Source organism: Malaclemys terrapin, chromosome 2 (genome assembly GCF_027887155.1).
Source record: "Malaclemys terrapin pileata isolate rMalTer1 chromosome 2, rMalTer1.hap1, whole genome shotgun sequence".
Classification (NCBI taxonomy): domain Eukaryota; kingdom Metazoa; phylum Chordata; order Testudines; family Emydidae; genus Malaclemys; species Malaclemys terrapin.
In genome coordinates this window covers 103449440-103472873 of record NC_071506.1, presented here as the reverse complement: position 1 = coordinate 103472873, position 23434 = coordinate 103449440, and the positions used below count along the sequence as shown (strand labels likewise).

General features: G+C 43.0%; 1 protein-coding gene across 1 annotated transcript in view; it reads right to left on the bottom strand.

The window, feature by feature from the left end:
- Positions 1-10195: 10195 nt before the first annotated feature.
- The window catches only part of CTDP1 (CTD phosphatase subunit 1), a 200740-nt gene continuing 187501 nt past the window's right edge, over positions 10196-23434 (bottom strand). Inside the window, exon 13 of the mRNA XM_054020060.1 lies at positions 10196-11377. Within this exon, the coding sequence (XP_053876035.1) occupies positions 11236-11377 (142 nt within the window). The 3' untranslated portion in view covers positions 10196-11235. The remainder of the gene's footprint in view (positions 11378-23434) is intronic.

The following is a 23434-nucleotide window of genomic DNA, read 5'->3' as shown; positions in this document are numbered from 1 at the left end:
TGTAGTGAAAGCCACCACAGTTGGCTCTACAATTGGCTGTAAAATGTCCTCAAGCACAGGGTCATTATATACCATATTGAGGTCACAAGAGGCTGATGTAGAAACCATACCAACAGCATGTATTCTGGAACCACAAGGGGTTCTTTTCCTAACTGCTTTACTGTTTGATAAATCAATTTCTTGATCAAATCTAAAATTAATCCATGCTTCACCAGAAAATCTGCTCCCAACAGGTTGCATGGTTCTGGTACCTTGGCCAGAGTAAACACACGAGTCCTGCATAAGTCCCCTGTGTGGATTATCAATGAGTGTCACAGCCTTGTTTTAACAGGCTGTTTTGTGAAAGTCTCAAGACACATGACTCCTCTCCCTGCCAAAGAAGATGTGGCTTGATGAGGATCATATGCTGTGGATACACCTGCACCCATATCACTTTATCCCACAACCCTTTTGAGATCTGATACAGTTGGTCTCCCTGCTCTGTCTGTACCTAAGGAGACCACAATGCGACACGGTGGGGCCTTGTCATAAACATACAGCTAAGAGTAGCATAAAATCCCTCCTTTATCTGTAAGGGGTTAAGAAGCTCAAATAACCTGGTTGGCAACTGACCAAAAGGACCAATAAGAGAAAAAGATCCTTTCAAATCTGTGGGGGGAGGTTTTGTTTGTGCTCTCTTTGTTGTTGTTCTCTCCGGGACAGAGAGAGACCAGGGCAGGAAAAACACATCTCCAAAAACCCTATCTGAAATAAGCATCTAAGATTACAAATTGTAAGTAATAGCAAGGAAATGTGTTAGATTATCTTTTGTTTTAGCTTGTGAATTTTCCCTATGCTAAGAAGGAGGTTTATTCCTGTTTTTTGTAACTTTAAAGTTTTGTCTAGAGGGTAATCCTCTGTGTTTTAAATCTTATTACCCTGTAAAATTACCTTCCATCCTGATTTTACAGAGGTGCTTCTCTTACTTTTTTCTTTATAATAAAGTTCTGTTTTTAAGAATCTGATTGATCTTTAGTGTCCTAAAAACCCAAGGGTCTGGTCAGTGCTCACCTTGTTTACCTATTTGGTTGGTATATTATTCTCAAGCCTCCCCAGGAAAGGGGGTAAAGGGGTTTGGGGGGATATTTGGGGGAAACAGGAACTCCAAGTGGTCCTTTTCCTGAATCTTTGTCTAACTCACTTGGTGGTGGCAGCAATATCGTCCAAGGACAAGGAAGAATTTGTGCCTTGGGGAAGTTTTTAGCCTAAGCTGGTAGAAATAAGCTTAGGGGGTCTTTCATGTGGGTCCCCACACCTGTACCCTAGAGTTGAGAGTGGGGAGGGAACCCTGACAGCCTGTTGGTATAATTGTGAATGACTATACTCTCCCATCCCTGACTTGGTTTCTGGAGAGAGGGGCCTGATCAATTGGTCCAGAAAACCAGGACAATTACATTCTATCAGTGAGGAGGCAACTACCCTTCTTCAGTAGGATCTAGTAACCTGTCTGACCACTTCAGTTCCTTCCCTTAGGCTACAATTCATTCAGCGAATTTCTGCCATCATGCCTGATTCAACAAATCAGATTGGGCGGAGGCTCCTGGGCTCCACCCAGCCTCCCCGTGAAGTGGTTGAGGAGGGAGTTGTGAAGGGGAAGTGCATAGAGGGCCATAGGGCCAACTGGGTCTATAAAAGGGTTTCTATGCTCTCAGCTCCTGGTTTTTAAACCTTGGCAAGGGCCCACAAGGAGGCTAACTGGGGGCATTCCCTCTCACCTGAGACTAAGAGGGCTCAAAACTCCACACCATTCAGCGAGGTTTGGTTGCAGGAGTACAGCTAGGTCCTTCAGCTTGGACAATTCTTCCTGCAGCTACAGGAAACTTTCTGTCCTTATCCCTTGTCAACTACTGTATCAGCAGCTTTGTTTATCAACTCCAACACCTGGGTTTCTGTTGTTCCCTTGTTCATATGACAATCCATCTTCTTTTGAAAAGTAGGCAAACCATTATTAATTAATACATCCACATATTGAGGACAACCAACGTCTTTGTGCATGTCAGTGCCATCATAGGCTGTGGCTAATCCTTCATGATAGGCATGAGGAGACTCAGCCTTTTTTTTTTTTGTTTAATATTTGCTAACTGTGCAATTCCTGCCTGTGCTGCAAATAAAATCTCTTCCAACTTAGCCAGTGTCTCAGCAAAATCCTTAGCTTCTGACTGAAAGTCTGATGGGAGAGTTTACCACAAAGAAGGTTCCACTGGCATTTGTAAACTCTTTAAACTAACTCTATAATCCAGCAGAAACATTTAACTATTACTCTCAATTCTCATAGCATGCAAACCAATTAGATCACCTTTCTTTAACTCGACCAACTTTTTTAGCTACCAAATCCAATGTTTTAACACCCACTACTGCCACAGGGCAAGGTCCCGCATTTGGTTCCTCTGACCCTTCACCCTCGTCTGAGTTACAAGGATCTGTTAGCAAGTCACCGCTGGAGAGGGGTGGGTGGATGGTAGGCTAGAGAGCTGAAAGTTAGAATAGCCTGAAAGTCCCCTGGCCAGTGTTCCCTCTAATTTTTTACATCCAGGTGTGGAATGAATTTTGTTATGTGCACCAATATGGAGGTGATGTGTGGCGGGGATGGGGCCGAGGGGTTTGGAGTGCGGGAGGGGTCTCAGGGCTGGGGCAGAGGATTGGGGTGTGCGGGGATGAGGGCTCTGCCTGGGGGTGAAGGCTCTGGGGTGGGGCTGGGGATGAGGGGTTTGGGGTGTGGGAAGGGGCTCAGGGCTAGGGCAGAGGGTTGGGGGGATCAGGGCTCTGGTGTGGGGCTGGGGATGAGGGGTTCAGGGTGCAGGAGGGGGCTCAGGGCTAGGGCAGAGGGTTGGGGGATCAGGGCTCTGGTGTGGGGCTGGGGATGAGGGGTTTGGGGTGTGGGAAGGGGCTCAGGGCTAGGGCAGAGGGTTGGGGGGATCAGGGCTCTGGTGTGGGGCTGGGGATGAGGGGTTCACAGGGTGCAGGAGGGGGCTCAGGGCTAGGGCAGAGGGTTGGGGGATCAGGGCTCTGGTGTGGGGCTGGGGATGAGGGGTTCAGGGTGCAGGAGGGGGCTCAGGGCTAGGGCAGAGGGTTGGGGGGATCAGGGCTCTGGTGTGGGGCTGGGGATGAGGGGTTCAGGCTGCAGGAGAGGGCTCAGGGCTAGGGCAGAGGATTGGGTGCAGGGGGTGAGGGCTCCTGCTAGGAGTGAAGGCTCTGGGGTGGGGCTGGGAGTGTGAGGTTTGGGATGAGGGAGGGGGCTCAGGCAGTGGGTTGGGGTGCAGGCTGTGGGGTGGGGCCGAAGGGTTTGGGGTGCAGGTTGCCCCGAGACTGTGGCGGGGAGAGAGGACTCCCCCCAGCCCTCTCTTGCCAGAGCAGCTCGGGGCTGGGCGAGAGGCTCCTCTCCCGTGCCACGGCAGATCCAGCAGGGTGGGGTGGGGCGGGGTGGGGCTGGGGAACCTTGGGCGGCCCTTGATAGCCTGCTGCGTGGCCGCACAGCTTACAGGGAACTCTTCACTACCAGAATCAAAGGTAGGTGCACGGTCACCTCCTCTCTTTTGGGTATGCTACCACCTGGCAGTCCCCGAGGAACGTTACGTCTCTGGCCAGTCACTACAGCCTTTGGGACTGTGGGAGGATGCTGGACCCAACCGTCAGATGCTTGTTGATATCTCAGGGTACCCAGACAGTCTCGGATTTATGTCCTAGTGCCAGTACTGGGTTTCTACAGCCTCCAGTACCAACAAAAAAAATTAAATCACATACTTAAATAATTTCCCCTACATAACACTACAAATGTGTTTAATGTAGCTGTTCGCAAAGAGAAGGCACTGTGGATTGATAAGCAGTGCTGTTTGCAAAACAAACCCACCGACTGTTTCAAAACACTTTACAGCTGAGTGCAGAACGTATCAAGGATTCTACGAGAAGTGAGAGTTTGCTCTCTGGCCTTTCTCACTCCTCAATGAACCCCCATATCACTCAACAGGCGCCCCACAGTCCTGCTGTGGTCGCCAACCTGTAACTTAAATTTATGTGTTCCCAGTTATTTGTATAAAGATAAGAAATAGAACCAAACTGAACTCTCTAAGGTTTAAGCCTCTGGGGCAGTTACAGATCATTTAATTTAGTGGAGGGCTGTGAATGACACAATGAGTAAAGGAATTAAAGACTTTATTTAAAATAAAATAGTTAAAGCAAACGGGCATTACAGTATATCCACACACTGCATTTATACGCACATTCCGAGACGAACTGGTGCATTCAGGCGTGATCAGTGCCTGGATGAGAATGGGTATATAATTCTGCCTCTAATGGTACCTAGATGGTGGATGAGCATACTACTCCAAAGTTAGTGAACTACCCTTTTAATAACCAATTATATAACACCCCTTAATTAATTAAGCCATATCTACATTTCCACTATCATATTTAATCTTCCATACTCTAAAACCCAATATCTTCTACTTCTTTATTGTCCATTAATATCAAAACTCATTCTAATTACCATTTGCGTCAATGCAAATTCTGCAGTTACCGATATTCCAAAACATCCAAACATTCCCCTACAAGACCTGCTAAAACCAGTTAACACAAAAACATATGTCATTTCTATTAATCTCTCTTAGTCACCCAGGCTAAAATCCTTAGCTCTAGCTAATATGAGGTTTAAACTTTAGGCCTAAAGGCCTGTTCCCTACTTACACTTCAGCACATTTTCAATCAGCATAAGCAAACATTACCTTGTAGGCTGCAGTTGAAGGGGAGCCCAATGTGCATCTGTATTGATAATAATACAAAGAGGTGAGTAGTATGAAGAAAGGTTCATTAAAGCATATGGTAGTGGGATCAACAGAGAAAGGAGAATAAAGACTGACAGAAGAAAGTTCCCTCAAGTGACAGGAGTGTGTACAGCATGGCTTGAGGCAAAGAATGGGATAAGCGCAAGGGACGAGGGCCAGATAAGCTGTGAGGTGACCCAACAGGTGGAGAATGGAACTGACTTGGCAAATGAGGAAGACAGGATATAGGAGACTATACAGAGTGGGCAGGGGAATTGAAATCATGCACTTTTTGTGCACAAGAAACTGTGCACACATACATTATTGCTTTCAGTTTTCTCACTGAAATACCAGACAGCAATTAAATACAATATACTTTACATTTTTATTTCACCGGTTTACCTGGTTTAGCTACAAGTGACTATTTCTACATTAAAAAAAATCTGCTTTTTAGTATTTCTATTTCAGGTATTTTATAAAAATAAAAGTTAACATTTTTATACTTTAACTGCTTCATAAATATTAATATAATTTTTTATCGGATAAACGTAATTTAATAGTTTATGAGAAACTTGAGATTTTTTCATCTGCAGTTTGTTACCATGTAACACTTGGAGAGTTGCCAGGACTATGCCATCTATGCACAAGACCTGCTAGCAGAAGTATTTGTATATTTAGAGCCTTTCAGCTCAGTCTCCTACCATTGACTAAGAACCCTTCCAGTGACTCCTGAATGGAAGAATGCCTGGGCATCACTTGAGATCATCTTCATTATGATACCATGGGTATCATGAGGTGTCTACACATAAAAATGTGAAAGCACGTCACAGTTCTATTAAAAATAAGAATGTTTTTTATTAAGCACTGCTTAAAAAAAAAGGAAAATTTGAGTACAGCTACAGATCTTTCAATGAACAAAATTGCTCCTCTCTTTTCTGTTTCTGGCAAAGTTGTTAGAACACGAGAAAGCGGTCTCCTCTGGAGGGTTAGAGAAGTGACTTAGGTCAAATTGAGAGCTTAATGGGGCAGCATGTACTGTATCCTCATTCTGTGGTCATTTCCATGCCTAGTACCATTAGTCAAAGCAGCACTGCATGGTCAGTTTAACTCAGATAATCTAAGAGGGATTTTGCTTTTTACATTAGCACTAAGAGTACCTTCCTGGCAGCAGGTTATTGTTGAGGATCTAATGCACAGAAGTAGGTCAAGCAGATAGCTTGTTTTTCCTAAACAAAGATTGGCCCTATGGATGTGAAATTACATTTGGAACAGTAAGCCAAGGCATATAGGTCATTTGTATAGGAGTTTTAGAAGCCATTTCATAAAGCACATTTGTAACCTGCGTAGGATACTTCTTGTATCTTGGAAAAAAAAGGCAGAAGTTAGTGGTAGCAAATGACAGCTTCATACATCTAGTGCCTTCGTACCTCCAGTTTAGCCAGGACATTTTATTTGTGGCCTCTTGAAATTTCAGTTTCACATCACAAAAGAAATTTGGTGACTGGCCGCCAAGAAACAGCTCTCCGAATGACCGTGAGATTCTGCTTTAAGTCAAAAAGCAAGATGAATCTCTCTTGGATTTCTCAGAGATAGGCAATAGATTGGCATGTTCTGAAAACCCACTGGTAGCCCCAGGTCCTGAAAAATATTTATGCTATTATTGTATTATAGCTATCCGAATCTGAATGCATTATGTTAAAGAATCAAATATTCTGTGAAATACTTATAGTCTTTCCTTAATTTGCAGAACTGTCTGGCTTTGACTTCAGCTGTATTCTATGACTTTCCGAGCACTGGGGTCTAGGCATGTACTTGGTAAGAGTAAGTTTTGCAGTGCTAGCTCTAGGCTCTTCCAAACCCTGTTCCCTACAATGGAAGCTGAGCTTAACGTAGGTGCAGGTTTCACTATTTGATGAAGGCTCCTGCTTCAATGTTTGCATGGGACTCCCTATGATCTTGGGCCTGACTGAAGCTTGGTCATCGGTAAGATATTTGCTTAGACACTCACTGCTAGTTAATCCAAAAGTGGTGATCATAAATAAAATAAGGAAGAGGAAGAGAAAATATATCTTTCATTTCTATATAGCATTCCTCATCCCGAAGAGCTTTTCAAACTTTACATCTACAGATAGGGTGACCAGACAGCAAGTGTGAAAAATCGGGACAGGGGATGGGGGTAATAGGAGCCTATATAAGAAAAAGACCCAAAAATCGGGACATCTGGTCACCCTATCTACAGGAATCACTCCACCCATCACTGAAATGCAGCTACCTTAGAGTGGAACTCAGCATCCATGTAAAAGTTTTCACCAACATGACATAATATTGCTTCAATGCTATTTGACAGGCATTTAGCAAAAACCCGTAAAATACGTAGGACATTCGTAGGACATTTTAAAAATTGTATCACAAAAATAACCTGACTGCTGTTCACTGGATCTTTACACCATCACTTCACATTCAGAGTTGACTCTAAAACAGCACTCTCCATTAAAACCAAAAAAGAGCAAGAGTGATTATCCTTTGAGATTCATCTAGTTGAAGTTTAGATATGTGATACCTGCGAGTCCTCATACTAATCTCAAAACCCCAACAGCATTGAGCTAATGGCAAGTGCTGAACTTGAGAGGCCATTCAGTGGTAAAGCTGACATTCCATTCTTAAGAAAAAAACGTTGTTTCAAAAGGTAACTAATTTATTTATGGCATAAAGATACAGGGGCTATATTCTAAAAAGAGGAAGTTCTGCTTAATCACAAGAGATCCTCATCTAGTACCTGAACAGGTTGCACAATGAATGTTACATAAAACTTTGATAACTATTTGACTTCCCATTTTGCTGACATTAATTAGTAAGTATTTCTAGATGCCCTTTTACAGTCTGACTTGGAGTAGCATTCAGTGTTCTCAGAGAGCATTTCAGTGGATAGAACATTTTAGGCTTGGGCTGTATGGGAGATTGTATCATTGTCCATTTCTCAGAATGAGGATATTTTAAATGGTCAGAAATTACTAATGAATCATATGTTTTCCACAAAAACTCCTGGTTAAGAAAAATATTTTTGGTGCTCCCCATTAGGAATACTGTCCTTGCATCTTGTAAGGCAAATAGAACTTACAATCCCCCAAATAGTTCTATCCTACTTAGTCTCTGATGTGCTCCCCCAAAGAATGGGTATTGGCATGGCTCAAAAGGTAAAAGCTAGAGTGGGCTTGACTGGAGCACCTAATGATTGCTTCCTTCAGAGTCTGTTTTCATTCATCTATCTCCTATCCAAAGCCATTATATCAATGTTCTCAATTCCCTCGTTACACGTTAACTCATCACTAAGACAGTGGCTACTCTGTCTGGGGTCTCTCAGAACAGCCTGAATTGGGATATTCTATAAAGGAGACATTTTCTTAATTATTTTATGGAACAAAGATGTTGAGTTCTGCTAAATTTCAGCTTTACTGGAATGGTAAGGTTTTAAGTTGTATTTTGGCGATTAGCCTCATGTCCTTTATCGATATTTGCTCATGAAGAGTTTTAAGGCCACTATAGGTCAGCAGACTTAAACATTCTGAAAACCAAGCAATGGGGAAATGGGGCTGACTGGAAGGAGAAGTCTATGAAAAGTTCTCACTTCCTCTCCAACAGTTGTCTGCAGAATGAAAAAGATTGAGACTCACTGCTCTAAGGGATCATAGACAAATTCAATATATGGTGGTGATAAGATGGGGAAATATTTCCCAGATATATTACTTAGTTCAGAAAAAGGATGGAAATTAAGAGTGGAGGTTCCTAATGTGAAGGAAATGTAGCTCCCAAAATGCAGGGAGCCAGCTTTTAAAAAAAATGAGGCTAGGGGGAAGGAATTCTTAGTTTTTTTAAAAATAGCCTTGAACTGTTTCAAGTAGAATCATAGAATATTAAAGTTGGAAGAGACCTCAGGAGGTCATCTAGTCCAATCCCCTGCTCAAAGCAGGACCAACACCAATTAAATCATCCCAGCCAGGGCTTTGTCAAGCCCAGCCTTAAAAACCTCTAAGGATGGAGATTTCACCACCTCCTGAGGTAACCCATTCCAGTGCTTCACCATCCTCCTAGTGAAATAGTGTTTCCTAATATCCAACCTAGACCTCCCCCACTTCAACTTGAAACTATTGCTTCTTGTTCTGTCATCTGCCACCACTGAGAACAGCCGAGCTCCATCCTCTTTAGAACCCCCCTTCAGGTAGTTAAAGGCTGCTATCAAATCCCCCCTCACTCTTCTTTTCTGCAGACTAACCCCCGTTCCCTCAGCCTCTCCTCGTAAGTCATGTGCCCCAGCTCCCTAATCATTTTTGTTGCCCTCTGCTGGACTTTCTCCAATTTGTCCACATCCCTTCTGTAGTGGGGGGACCAAAACTGGACACAATACTCCACGTGTGGCCTCACCAGTGCCGAATACAAGGAAATAATCACTTCCCTCGATCTGCTGGCAATGCTCCTACTAATACAGCCCAATATGCTGTTGGCTTTCTTGGCAACAAGGGCACACTGCTGACTCATATCCAGCTTCTCGTTCACTGTAATCCCTAGGTCCTTAGTAGATCTTTTCTAGTGCCACTTTCCTACCTCTTCAGTCCCTTCAGTGAAGTTACCTTTGCTGTAGAAGCACGGCAGAACAATGCATGGTAATGGAGATTTCAGTCCTGTGCTGCAGCAACCACAGTACAGCAAACTCTTAAGCAATCTCAGTGATGCTTAATCCATAAGAACAAACTGGCAATGTGCTCTGGAGCTGATGCTAAATCAATACATGTATAATTAATTGGCACAACTCTCTCTTCACAATGACCTAATATATCAGTTCAGTTACATACTCAGTATTTAAAAATTTAAAGACTGAAACCCAAGCCAGCCTTTTATACATTAGAAGTCAGTAATGGTTTGGTTTACTAGGCCAATAAATATCAATACACTTCTCCGTCTGAAACCCAATAGCATAGGGGACCTAAAAATGAATAAAAGAATCATAATGTTATTTCATACTAACACAATTCCCACCAATGACCCACCGTGAGTTTTAAAAATCCTATAAATTTGCATTGCAAGAAATGTGTTTCATCTGACATCAGAAAAAATTAGCAGTAGCATTTTAGATCTTTCTCTCCTCTGCAAATACTATTCAACGTGCCTGGGCCTTCTATATTTTAATGGCAGTAAATATTTATATCTGAATCTTTTCCACGACTTTTGTCATTTTATACAGTATTTATTCATCTTATAAAAATACTGAAAATATTTGAAAAGAGTAATAAAAACAATGCTCTTTTTAGATAATCAAAATACAGATCTTCTGGTCAAATTATTTTGTAACTGTTCTATGTTAGCTCAGATAACAAGGGCATACTGTAAACTTGGACATCTGAGTATCTATTAAAAAAGTCTAAAGTTTTGCTGTTGCTTCAGATGATATTCACAATTTTCACAGAGAATAATGCAAAGGAGAGTAGTTTCTTGTATGATGGAAGCAGGTGAAATATAGTCATTGATTTTTGCAATCCATGAAATGAAAACAGAATTTACAAAATGGATTTTTATTAAATGAAAGAAAATCTGTTTTGTGGGTCAAATATGAAATAGAATATACAAAAACTTTACATCAGTTCTCTCAAAGAAATAAAACCCTATCTAGAATGAAGCAGCACGCATTCCTTCCAAGAACAACACAAATGGGTGAATAAGCTCCTTATGGCAGTACAGGATCACACAGTATGCTGTGCTAAAATTCCAGGTTACAGAGAAGCAAAGTTAAAAATCTAAGTGGTCTCCCTAAAGAACCCAGCTAGTCCACAAAGTAACTTAAGAGCATGAAATTCAGTCATTTTGTATTCTCTTAGAAGCCAGTGACAGGTAGGTCAAGTGCAGAGATCACAAAGCTTGCATATTACATTCTCAGTTTCTATACAAATATAAATTGTTCTTTTTTTATTTTAAAAATTCTTTTATATTTGATAGTATTTAATTGCGGAAAAAGGTAAGACCAGATCATCAGGTTCCTGCTGTATTATTCAAGCAATTCCATCCTCTTTGTGGCCTTCTTTCCTTTGAAGCCTGTTACCCAAAACCATACCTTGACATATATAAAAAAGTTACCGTATGTTAAATCATAAATCTTTGTACTACTGTCCTAGTATATGAAGGTTCTGCAGAGCTCATAACACTTCTTTGGCATAGTACACCAAGTCCCCCTTAATACTTTTCCTTTTAAAAAAGTATATTATCCTTTAGTAAAACACCTTAAAAACATCTACTTCTGATTTTGTAAAATAATGTGTCACCTCTTGTGTTGCTTTGCAAAATATACACACACATTTTGGAAAAACCTTGAGTACTGACATAAGGGGCTCATTTGAAATTAGATCTGTTACAAGCAGTAAAACATAGTTACAAATCCCCTCTCATATGAATGTCACATGAAGTCATTTAATTCAGCTTCAAGTGCTGCTGCCATTTCATCTGCCTCTGAACTGCTCCCCTCCTCATCCTCGTTGCTGGACTCTTTACTGGATTCACTGGCAGCATCATCTTCATCCAGTTTGCGCTTGTGACCCCTGTAAGTGTGGAGAGAAAAAATACATGAACATGATGATCTACTTGCCTATAACAATGGAAAATAGACAGCTTAAGGTTTTTGAAGCTTTTATCAGAGCTAGACAAAAGATAAAGCACCTATTATCTAACAAACAGAATTAGATCACAAACATTTGGTCTTTTAACCACTATTCTATACTGTAAACCTTGATACTGTAAACCTGAGCTACTGTTAATTTATTATTCCTACTTTCTGAGCAACTAACAAATCAAAGTTTAAGGACCAACTGAAAAAGTTGTTTTAATTTCCTTCCTTCCCTAGTCATGAAGGAAAAAAGTCTTTTCTCTATCATTTAAATACCAGCAATAAAATATTACTAAGGCAAAATTTCCAGGTAAGTTTTGGGTCTATCTTTTTGTAAGAATGAAATCCAAACTGAAAAGCAAAAATATTAATGAGGAGGCAAAGATAAATGAAATGCAGCTATATTAGCTTGTGCCTCATAGGAAGTACAGAGCAATAGTCATAGATAAAAACAGCAAACAAAAAAACTGGAAATGAGAAAAATTTGAACTAAGCTTGGAGACCTTACAAAACAATGAAGAACACTAGCGACAACAGTTTTATTGTATTTGATAACGTCCTGTAAACTTCTAGTCTAAACTAATTAGAAATAAGCCCCAAAAGGATGATCCTATTCCCTCCCCTTTAAAATTTCTGAAGAGAGAGGATTGCAAGCCTGCATCTTCAGTTCTACTTCTGTTCTTAAAGTGAAAGAGGCCTGTTTTCCTAATCTTATTCAGGGATAGCTTAAAGAAAGCTTATGGAAACCTTGAAAGGCGAGCTCCTGGGGCAGCGCGGCTGCAGAGCCCAGCCTGACCCGGTGCTCTGTGCTGCGCGGTAGTGTGGCTGGCTCCTGCCAGGCAGCGCAGCTGCCTGTTCTGGTGCTCTGGGTGGCGCAGCTGTAGCGCCGCCAGCCACCGGTGCTCCAGGCAGCACGGTAAGAGGGCAGGGAGCGGAGGGGTTGGATAGAGGGCAGGGGAGTTTGGGGTAGTGGTATGGATAGGGGTCGGGGAGGTCAGAGGGTGGGGAACAGGGGGGTTGAACGTGGGTAGGGGTTCCGGGGGCAGTCAGGGGACAGGGAACGGGGAGAGGTGTGGATGGGGCAGGGGTTCCGGGAGGGGCTGTCAGGGAACAGGGGGGTTGGATGGGGCAGGAGTCCTGCGGGAGCTGTCAAGGGGCAAGAATTGGGGGGAGGGTGGGTCACATAGGGGGCGGGGGCTGGGCCACGCCTGGCTGTTCGGGGAGGCACAGCCTCCCCTAACTGGCCCTCCATACAATTTCAGAAACCCGATGCAGCCCTCAGGCCAAAAAGTTTGCCCACCCCTGCATTAAACCCTGGTCAGTTTCCTTATCTCAGTTCTCATATAATGTACAGTACATGCATGAGATAGCATGAGTAGTAAGATAAATTAAATTAACTTCTTCATGAGAACCCAAACCCAAAACCATGACTGAATCAAAGGGAGCAAATAGCTGTAAAGAGAAGACTTAACCAATCCCCCCAAACAAAAGCTACCTTAAAAATAATAAATGACGTTTTTGTATTCTATATATAAAACCTGGAATACTAAACAGGAGGCAAATATCTTTGGACAGAGAAAGAAAAGGCCTGTTAATGACAATTCACTAGATAGGAGCAGTCCACCACTTCAGTGTCCTTTAGTAGACTCCTCTGGAGTAGCCAAAAAACCAGAGCACAACTCAAACCATTATAACTTTTCATTTTCCACCCTGTTGGGAGGAGCAGTACTTTTGAGCAAGACCATCAAGTCTGGGATGGAGAGAACTACCTTGGAACTGAATTTTCAGGATTGGCAAGGCTAGAAGTCTTTTGGGACTGGCTATGGTTATATGCAGCAGAAGGAGAATCTTCACATTCTTTGGCCATTAATAGCATCACTGAACTCTGAAACTCTTCTAAGCTTTGCGAGAGGTACTTTCTATAACACAATCATTAGAAGGTAGGCATGCATGAACTGTTTCTACTTGTTGGCCAAAGGGAGAACATGCACACTGGGTTTTTTTTTCTTCTGTGCACAAGACAGGTAGCTCTTTCCTGTGATGAAGTAATCTACCTTGATTTCCCCGAGCCAAAGAAAAACCTGCCTTGCCAGTTTCTTGTTTACGGAGTACAGCTGGGTCTACCTTCAAGAGATTCTCCCTGTCTACAAGAGAGTTATATTTTCTAGCAAGGCATGGTGCTGTCAAGAGACGTCTTTCTGAATATTGGCCAATTTATAAATTTGTGTGCTTCCCCACAAGAGGATTGACCATGTTCCTCTCATGTAATAGCCAACTACTTGTTTTGTCTGTTTGGATTAATACTGCTAGACTTCACATCAAATTTTTGAGTATCTCCAAAGAATTAAGCACAGTCTTTATCAGAGGTTGAAATGCATCCTAGATTCCTCAAAGAATCATGTTCCTGGGTGTGAAAGCTCACCAAGAAAGCTCCTACAAGTCAACTGTGATACATCCATAATCAAAAGTATTTGGCTCTGAGAAACCTTGATGTCTGCTTCTTTTGCTGCAAAAGAATTTGATTCCATATAGGTTAACCTCAGATGGCCACACCAGCAAAGGATAAAGCTGTGTGTGCTTTAATCGGTCTGGGCTTCAACGTATTGGAAATAATTAATAAGGAACCTTGAGATGCCATATCCCTTATGGTAATGTGTACTATCCCATCAATAATCAAGACAGAGATGAACATGTACAGAGGGTTTCTCTTAAATTAAGAGCCCCCCACTTTAACCATTAGGTAGGGTAATACTGGCCTGTGCATGTGTCTACAACACACAAAATGGCGAATAACTCTAGTTCAGTTAATATTTACTTATCAGCAAAAAGGAAAAACGACATTTATTCAGAGTGCCCACTGTGTACCTTCACGAGTGTAGAGATGTAGTATACTGCAACAAGGACACTTTGAAAAACAATACTGTGAACTGTGCATTCCAAAAACATATAGATATGAACAGATCGGGATATGAACATATGAGCTTGTAAGCCTGTCAGAGATCCAGAGCAATGAAATTAGAAGTTCTCTGAAGTCCAGATCCTTTGATATGATAGGGCCTGTATGTGAGAGATGTTGGTAATCTTTTAACTCCTCTTCCCTACCTTTTTTCAAGGAGGCCGACAAGATAGGCTCACCTCAAAACCCAAAATAAAAATATTGAGGGAAGTGGAGTGGGTTACCTTATTTGTGCCTTGATCTTATACCAGTAGGACCAAAACACCTTTCCCCAGAAACACTGCTGGTGCATCACTGCCTGTTACCTCACTAGGAAGCTAGACTTCTTCTTTTGGGGAATGGGGCATGGTGGTGATAGTGGCACATGGAGGCATGCTGAGTTTTGAGGTTCAATTTTGGGCCAAAACTCCAAATAAGGCTAAATGAAATGAGGCGAAAAGCTTTGTCCAGGACTGATCTGAATGCATCATTCTTGTAAAGAACCCTGACCTTTTTGGGGGCGGGGGAGGAAGGAGGGTATCACAGTACTCCAGATACAGACTCACGTACAGTAAAAAAAGGATTTTTCAGATGTATTAATCACCTCTACACAGCGTATATTAGCATACAAGTAAGATGAGAAGCACTGTGATTAAAACTGCCCAATAGATATCTTTGAACATTCCCATTAAAAACTGTAAAAACATGTGCAGGCAGAGTTTTGCTTGCTCACTTCACGCTGATTTCAGCCTTTGGAGATACAGCTCTCTTTTGGTCATTAAAGATACCTATTAGTTGAGCAAAATGACTTGTAGAATTAGCTGTTCTTTTTGACATAGAATTCCATTCTACAAATTAATTTTCATGATGCTTTAAGGGACACTGCTGGCATATTTCTTTCCCCCACTCAGTTGTACTGAACGGAGCCCTTGGAAATGTGGAAGATTAAATGCAATATATCCTGTCAGTTCTTATTCTGATGAAGAAAGATAGATTGACAGCTCCACTCAGATGAATTTAGATTCAAAAACTTCCTAACTCACTGAAAAGAAACCTCCAAGCCAACTATCAGTCTTCTGCTGCAATGTAGGGAAATCCATTGAGAATATGTTTGTTCTCATTAAGACAAACACCTTTGACAATTTGTGCTCTATAAACAATACCTTTACAGCCATTCAAAAGATTTTAAATTAGGATTATGAAATCAAGCCAGAGCTAGTATGGGTAGAGGAAAGGGGGCATCAATAAAATATTGTATTTTATATTTGTAAATTTAGACAATAGATATAACATTACTTGAATCATTTATAATCCTAAGAGAACAGCAGCACATTCCCATGATGGCATAAAATAATCCGTTAACAAGCAGTCTGAAATGTATATTTTCCTCATGAATTCATATCCACTCCTCGTTATTTCCAGTTTCTATTCTATACTGCATTACACTTTAAATGGAAGGCTTTTTATTTTCTCTTAATGATAAAGAGAATGCATCAGCCTTATGCATACAGGGAATAGAATTAGTTTGCCTTGCCTTTTAAAGGTAACTTCTGTTTACTGTTAAACAACATGGAAGCATCAAATAAGAAAACAAACACTGACAGCCAAAAATCATCTTGAACACATTTTTAAAAGTAATCTTCAATAAATATTTACTTAGCTAAGATTAAGTGATTGCTGAATTTTTCCTTTAAACTCCAAATATTGACACAAGAGTGAGTTTCAATAAAAAGAAAATTTCTAAAACTGCACAAATTTACTTCTCTCCCCGCCCCCCCGTACCTTCTAAAACGTGGTTATATATTTATATATAGTTTCATTTAAAAAAAAAATAAAAATACAGCTGCTCTCTGTGTGGATCACACAAGAGTCCACAGACTAAATGGATTTAGCCTTCAACAGGAATCTTGTAATCTGAGCGTCTGAAATTAGGACTCATTTTTGGCTTCATACCAGAGTCAAAATTCTTGACTCATACCTTAACAATGTACCCATATCATCATCATGCTTAAATCCCCTAAATGAGCAGGACATTTGGTGGATTACAATGGGAGATTTGTACAGAAACCCCTTCTCTTCCAGAAGTCACTCCCAGATTTTCACTCAGTTTATTCTTTTTGTGACAGAATATACCCCAGTGTTCATACCCTATGCACTACTGTAATCATGTTTTTACAACTTATGCCTTGGGAGGTATCATTTAAAAATTCAATTTGCTGATCAATAATATGGAAGAATGCAGTTAGCAGCATTATATGTGAAGTTATAAACATGAACTAAAATCATGACTAAAAGTATGTTTTCTAGATGAGTCTGGGGAGTGGCCAAACTGGTTCCTCAGCAACAAAGGGCGAGCTGATGCCTAAGTCAGGTGTCAACAAGGCTGATGGACCATTACCTGCTAAGTGGCCATTTGTTGGCAGGAAAGGGGGAAGAAGCAAAAAAAATCTACATCTTTAGCAAAGAAACACCAAGACTTTTCCTTCCAAACAGACTGCCTGTCATAGGGTTACCATACGTCCGGATTTTCCCGGACATGTCCGGCTTTTGGGGGCTCAAATCCCCGTCCGGGGGGAAATCCCCAAAAGCCGGGCATGTCCGGGAAAATCGGGAGGGAGGGAGGGCTCGGCCGGGGCCTCTTTGGCCGGGGCCGGTGCGGGGCCGGGCCGGGGTCGCGGCGCGGGGCCGGGCGGGGAGCAGGGGGCGCGGTGCCGGGAGCCGGTCCGGGCCCGAGGGGCTGGGCCACTGGGGGGTGCGCTGGGCCGGGCCGCTGGGGGGTCCGCGGGGCCGGGCCGGGGAGCCGGGCCGCGGAGCCGGGCTGGGGTCGGGGGGCCGGGGGGTGCACCGGGCCGCGGAGCCGCGGGGGTGCGCCGGGCCGGGAGCCGGTCCGGGGCCGCGGGGGTGCGGGGGGCCGGGCCGGGGCCGCGGAGCCACGGGGGTGCGCCGGGCCGGGGGGCCGGGCCGGGATCACGGGGCCGGGGGGTGCGCCGGGCCGCGGAGCCGCAGGGGTGCGCCGGGCCGGTCCGGGAGCCGGTCCGGGGCCGCGGGGCCGGGGGGGTGCGCCGGGCCGCGGAGGTGCGCCGGGCCGGGAGCCGGTCCGGGGCCGCGGGGGGCCGGGCCGGGGCCGCGGAGCCGCGGGGGTGCGCCGGGCCGGGGGGCCGGTCCGGGATCGCGGGGCCGGGGGGTGCGCCGGGCCGCGGAGCCGCAGGGGTGCGCCGGTCCGGTCCGGGAGCCGGTCCGGGGCCGGGGGGGTGCGCCGGGCCGCGGAGGTGCGCCGGGCCGGGAGCCGGTCCGGGGCCGCGGGGGTGCGCCGGGCCGGGGGGCCAGGCCGGGATCGCGGAGCCGCAGGGGTGCGCCGGGCCGGTCCGGGGCCGCGGGGGTGCGCCGGGCCGCGGAGCCGCGGGGTGCGGAGGGCCGGGGGGGGTGCGCCGGGCCGGGAGCCGCGGGGGTGCGCCGGGCCGGGAGCCGGTCCGGGGTCGCGGGGCTGGGGGGTGCGCCGGGCCGCCGGGGGCCGGCCGGCCGGCCGGGGCTGGCACCCCAGGGCCCGAGCCGACCCAGGCTGGAGCCGCTGGGGGGCCAGCCTGGGCCGCACCTCTTCCCCCCATCCCCCCCCCCTTACCTGCTTCAGGCTTCCCACGAATTAAATGTTCGCGGGAAGCAGGGGAGGGGGCGGAGTTGGGGCGGGGGCGGGGCCGGGGCCCTGTGGAGTGTCCTCCATTTGGAGGCACAAAATATGGTAACCCTAGCCTGTCACCTTGCTGCCAGCTGGAAATATTTTTCAAGATGGGGACTGAAACTATAAAAAGCAGGGGCAAACACCCCAAGACACCACTCTTTCGCTTTCCCTGCCTATGGCATTCTCGGCATCTGAAAAGACAAATGAAGCAGCTGTTGGACTCTGGGGGAGGGGTACTAACAAAGAGTTTGGTCAGTAAGACTGCTGAAACCATGTGGTGAGAAAATTTTGCTTTGAATCTCATATAGTTTGTTAAATTAGGCACCAGTAAGCATTTTATCCTTATTTTTTTTGTAACCATTTCTGTTTATGCCTCATTACTTGTACTCACATAAAATCTCTCTCCTTGTAGTTAATAAACTTGTTTTTATCTAATCCAGTGTGTGTAAAATGAAGTGTCTGGATAACTATTTAAAATAATGAGCTGGCATATTGTTCCCCTAAAGGAATAATTGGACTTAATACATTTGTACTGTCCAGAAGAGGGCTGGGAACTACAGAACATACATTTCTGGGGGAAGATCCGGGACTGGGGGTGTTGGGATTACCCTGCAGCATAACCGAGACTGGTAAGAGCCAAGGTGTGGCTGGCTGGCTGCAGCACACAAACATATGATTTACATGCTGGAGGCTGTTTGTGAACAGTCCAGGTCAGAGGCTACAGCAGCAAGGCATTGTAAATGGCACCCCAGGTTACAGGATAGGGGTGACACAGCTACTTATTAGTCTGGACTATAACCCAGGTATGTCACACTCTTGTTTAAGGACAAAAGTTTTTTAGGTTATGTTAATGCAAACATAACTATGACAAACTCAGTCTTATTCTTGTCCATATTTAGAGGCAAAACAGAAGTTCTGTGCTTCAGAATGGTTCTGCAGCTGTGGAACTGGAATCTGAAGGGAATCCTCTTTAGGGTCAGCTGTGTAATGGTTATGGTTACTTCTCATGCTGTCTCTTGGACAGTTTAGAGGCCACTGAATATGTTATATGCCTCCATAATGTTCTGCCCTGAGCCAAACCTGGCGCGTTACAGGATAGGATACCTGGTCTCTGTTGATGCTGTCCAACCATTGTGTTTTTAGATCTTTTGGGGGGGGTGGGGGGAGGGGGTCTTTTCCATCCTGCTTTCACTCAGTCAAAGTCAAAGATGGTTCTCACAAGGAAGTTGGTAGGCATTCGGAGCAGATAACCATAGCACCTTTGAGAGTGGGACCTATTTAGTTAGAAAACGGACCTTGTCATTTGATGTGAATTGATGTTTTCAATCAGAGATGCTTCGTCTAAATCGTGTCCAACTTCTTTTCAATCTTGACAGAGAGAGGCTATATTTCAGTCCCATAGGTCCAAATACTGACCACCAATATATCCTCAGCTTCACCTATTTATCAGGGTGTTAGTTTGCCAAAGATGTTCTTGGCACCTCCTTACTGACTGCTTTTGAGGTGTGGACTTCAAATTCTCTCTGAATGCCACTCATTTTATCAGTCGTAGAGCTGTGGTAAGTGCACCAACAATCTTGACTGGGTGGTCACCTGCTAAGAAGCTAGAGCCTGCTGTGTGTTTGAAATTGCTGATCAGAAAAATTTTGGTTTTACCCCAATTAATTTTCAGGCTGACTTTTGCCGCTGATTTTTCCAGGACTTTAAGCTATTCCATTTATTTGATAACTAGCACTACGTTGTCTGCAAAATCAACAGCAGTGAGGTTCTTATCCTCAAGACATATGCCTAAAATGCATTTGCTCAAGGTGTGGTCAAGCACGTAGTCTATGATGACACTGAAGACTTTGGGGGCCGCAATACATCTTTTTCGAATTTGGAGGAAGGCAGTTCTTTTCCCATCTGCGAGAACGGAGTTTGAACAGTCATCACATGGGAGACAGAACATGTAGCAGCTAGGGTCAACTAAACTCTGTTCAGGTGGGTGGAATCTGACTATACCTTCAAGTCTCTGTGAATGACACAGAGGAGACCCAGCATATGTGCAGAGCCTGCCCCCAATTCCAAAGGCAAGGGCAGGTATCTATTGTTGACCAGCAGCCACAGAAATCTTGTAAGGAGCTCCACAAGCCCAAACAGAACAATAGGCTGACAGCTCTGAAGTGGAGTTGGCAGCTGGGCTGCAGGTCTCCCCACTCATCCAATACACCCCTAGGCAACTAGGAAATGGAGGGAAAATGACCAAGTCCTTTAGCCCTAAAGAGAACACTGCCCTCTGTGGCAGCTCCATAGGAATTACTGCAACATCAAAACTCCAGTAGTCTCTGTGAGGTCTTGAAAGGGCAATTTAAAGGCTTGGTAGGGAGAAATTAATTTGCATGAGTTCACTGCCCCTTCATGGGTTACAAAGGTCCAGACCGTAGGCAACAAAGCACATTTATAGCAGCCCTTTCTGTCACCAGATTAGTTTGTCTGGCATGGAGCTCCCATATGTGAGAGTCCGAGGCTTCTCTGCCTCTCACTGCCATGTAACAGAGTCACAGGCTCAGCTCTTAATATTTTTGAAAGGCACTGGACTGATATCCTCCATACAGTACATCTCTGGACAGGTACAGCACAGGCAATAGCAGTGCAAGATTCCCCACACTGCCCCAATCATGATTCTGAATTCTAATCTGGAAGGGCCACCTCAATCTCCATGCACACACAGTCTATGGCCTTCAAATGGAATCTGTGCACAAAAGAGAGAATAGCAATGGTAAGCTTTGTAATATGATACCCAGTTCACTAGGAAAATGACTGAAGGCTTGTAGACACAAACTTACATCCCTGTGGTGCAGACTAAAGAACTAAGTCTGCATTAGTGTGTCCTGTGCTAATTATCCTGTGTGGACCCTGCTGGCGTGCATTAAAAATTCCTTAGTGCACATTAATGTAGCCTTCCTTCAAACAGTACTATGTTAATGCTCACTACTCATTAGGGAACACTAAGCATGCATGAGCAGGACTCAGATAGGCCAGTTAGTGAACACTAACTAGGAATAAAATGTACACCCCTCTGGTGTGGACTGAAGCATGTAAACAAGCCATGTGAAAACAACTCATTTAGATAGCCCAGTCCTTATGTAGTATCATTTACCCTACAATTACTATTTGTTCTAATTCATGCCAGCTCAGCAAACTAGAAAAAACATTATTTTGTATCATAGTACAAGTCCCTCACAGCTCAACACTTGGCTAACTGGATTAAAACTAATGAAGCACAGAGGCTTGAAAGGGATGTTGGCTGTACATGTTCTGGGTATTAGTTTAGGTGTTTTTTTTTTTTTTTTTTTTTTTTAAAAAGGACAGATTACATAATTAGCTACCAACCAGATATGCTGAAGTTTTCAATTATATTTTCTTGACATAAGATAAATAACACAACCTTTCATGTATATTTAATGCAATTTTAGCTGATAATCTACAACAATGTCAACAAAGGCACGGTACCATTTAATAAAAAGAAAAAACTCTGACCTTGTCACATTTTTTCTCATAACCTCAACTAACAATTCCTACAGGATTGGAGAACAATATTCAAGAAAAACACACAGAGAATATTTATTGTATACTACTAGGCCTGGCAGAATTTGATTTATTTTAACAAATATCAATTAATAATATTGATGTTTATTTTTAAACCGTTATTTCAACTTCTCAATTTAAAGTTTCACATTTGCACAAAATGATGGGTTTTAAGAATTTTAATTTTTTTTTACCAATTAGAAATTTCAATTGTGTATAATTATGGGGTGGGGGTGTGTCAGACAATACTATTTAATGACACTAGAGATTGAGATTCAAAAAGTTAAATTATCAATATCACGTGTCAAAATATGCAAAGTAAATATCCTTAAATCAAACTCTAATAGATTTTCAAGCAGCATTTTTCTTATTTTGCCCATCTGTAACTTTCAATCATCATCAATGGAACTATTTTTCATCGGCTTGTGTGTGGCAAGGTTAAATCAATGTTTACTGACACTTTCCGATAAAAATCGAATCCTTCCAACTCTATATATTATCAAGCATCCCAAAAACTAATCCTGCGTTAGATCTTTGCTATGAAGTCTCTTACTGTTCTGCATGTTTTTAATTTTAATGAATTTTAGGGAAAAAGTCCTGGTAGAAACACACTAATTTTAATTGACTGATTGTGCATCTGTTTTTAAGTAGCAGGACAGCCAAATGTGAGGAAATTAACTCTCTCAGGTAGCTACACTTAAAATGGTTACAGCCAATACGCTTGCTTTGAAATTAAGAAATCTTAGACGTGTGCACTGCTTTAACATTAAAAAAAAAAAATCTATGAATGCTGAAAGGTTTGTAATGTATGATTTTAATAAACAGTATATGTTTTAATATAAATTCTAAAATATAACTAATTTGAACTAAGCATTTTCAGTCAGCAATTAAGTTACTTTAGTAAGTTGGTTCTCTGGTTCATAAAAACAGAAGATGTAAGCAAAGTTCATAAATTAATGCATTGCATTTACAGGGATAGTCCATAAATTTGGCCCAACTTTCCATATTTGCAAACATATACTTTTGTGCCTACAACCAACGTAAGTGTTTCCAGAATTAAAAAAATAAACTCAGTGTAAACAGTTATTTCTGAACAATTAAATATTTATCTGTCATCTCTGAAAAGTCAACATTTCAGCACTAAGAACTTAGAAGTAAGAAAAGAGCAGAGCTATAACAAAGTAAACTACATCTTTAAAATTCTACTTATATTTCTACCACCACTGATTAGTAGTAAAATTTTAGAAAAGTTTTTACTTGTTACTAACTGCTGCTTTTTATTTACTTTTTGCAATAATCAATGATATTAACGTTAATGAAGTGTTTACAACATACCATTTTGAAGTGGACAATACTCCTTTAAAAGGAAAATGCAAGAATGGTTGGTTTAGACCACAATATAAAGACTTGGTATTACTTTGTAAAAAGACAACACAAAATTAGATATTTCTTTCCAATACACTGAACTCCACATTGTTCATCTGACATTTTCATAATGGAAATGCAGGGATGCATTTGGGCATGTAATCTCTCAATCCTATTTTATACAAATACACACAAAGATCTATTCACTTTATCTGTGCACACATCTGCTCCTGTGCCGAGCAAGCTGTTTTTATTTGAACTAATGTCCTTAAATGGCACAAGATAATATTCAGACAAAAAATACATGGCAACCGACCTGCTAATCTCTCCTTTAAAAACTACAACTGGCATTCCTTATTTGAACAAAATTCTCTCTCTAACCATATCTGCTCCACAAATATTACCTGTTAACAGGTGTCGGCTACTGATGCAGTTGAACCAGTGCTGAA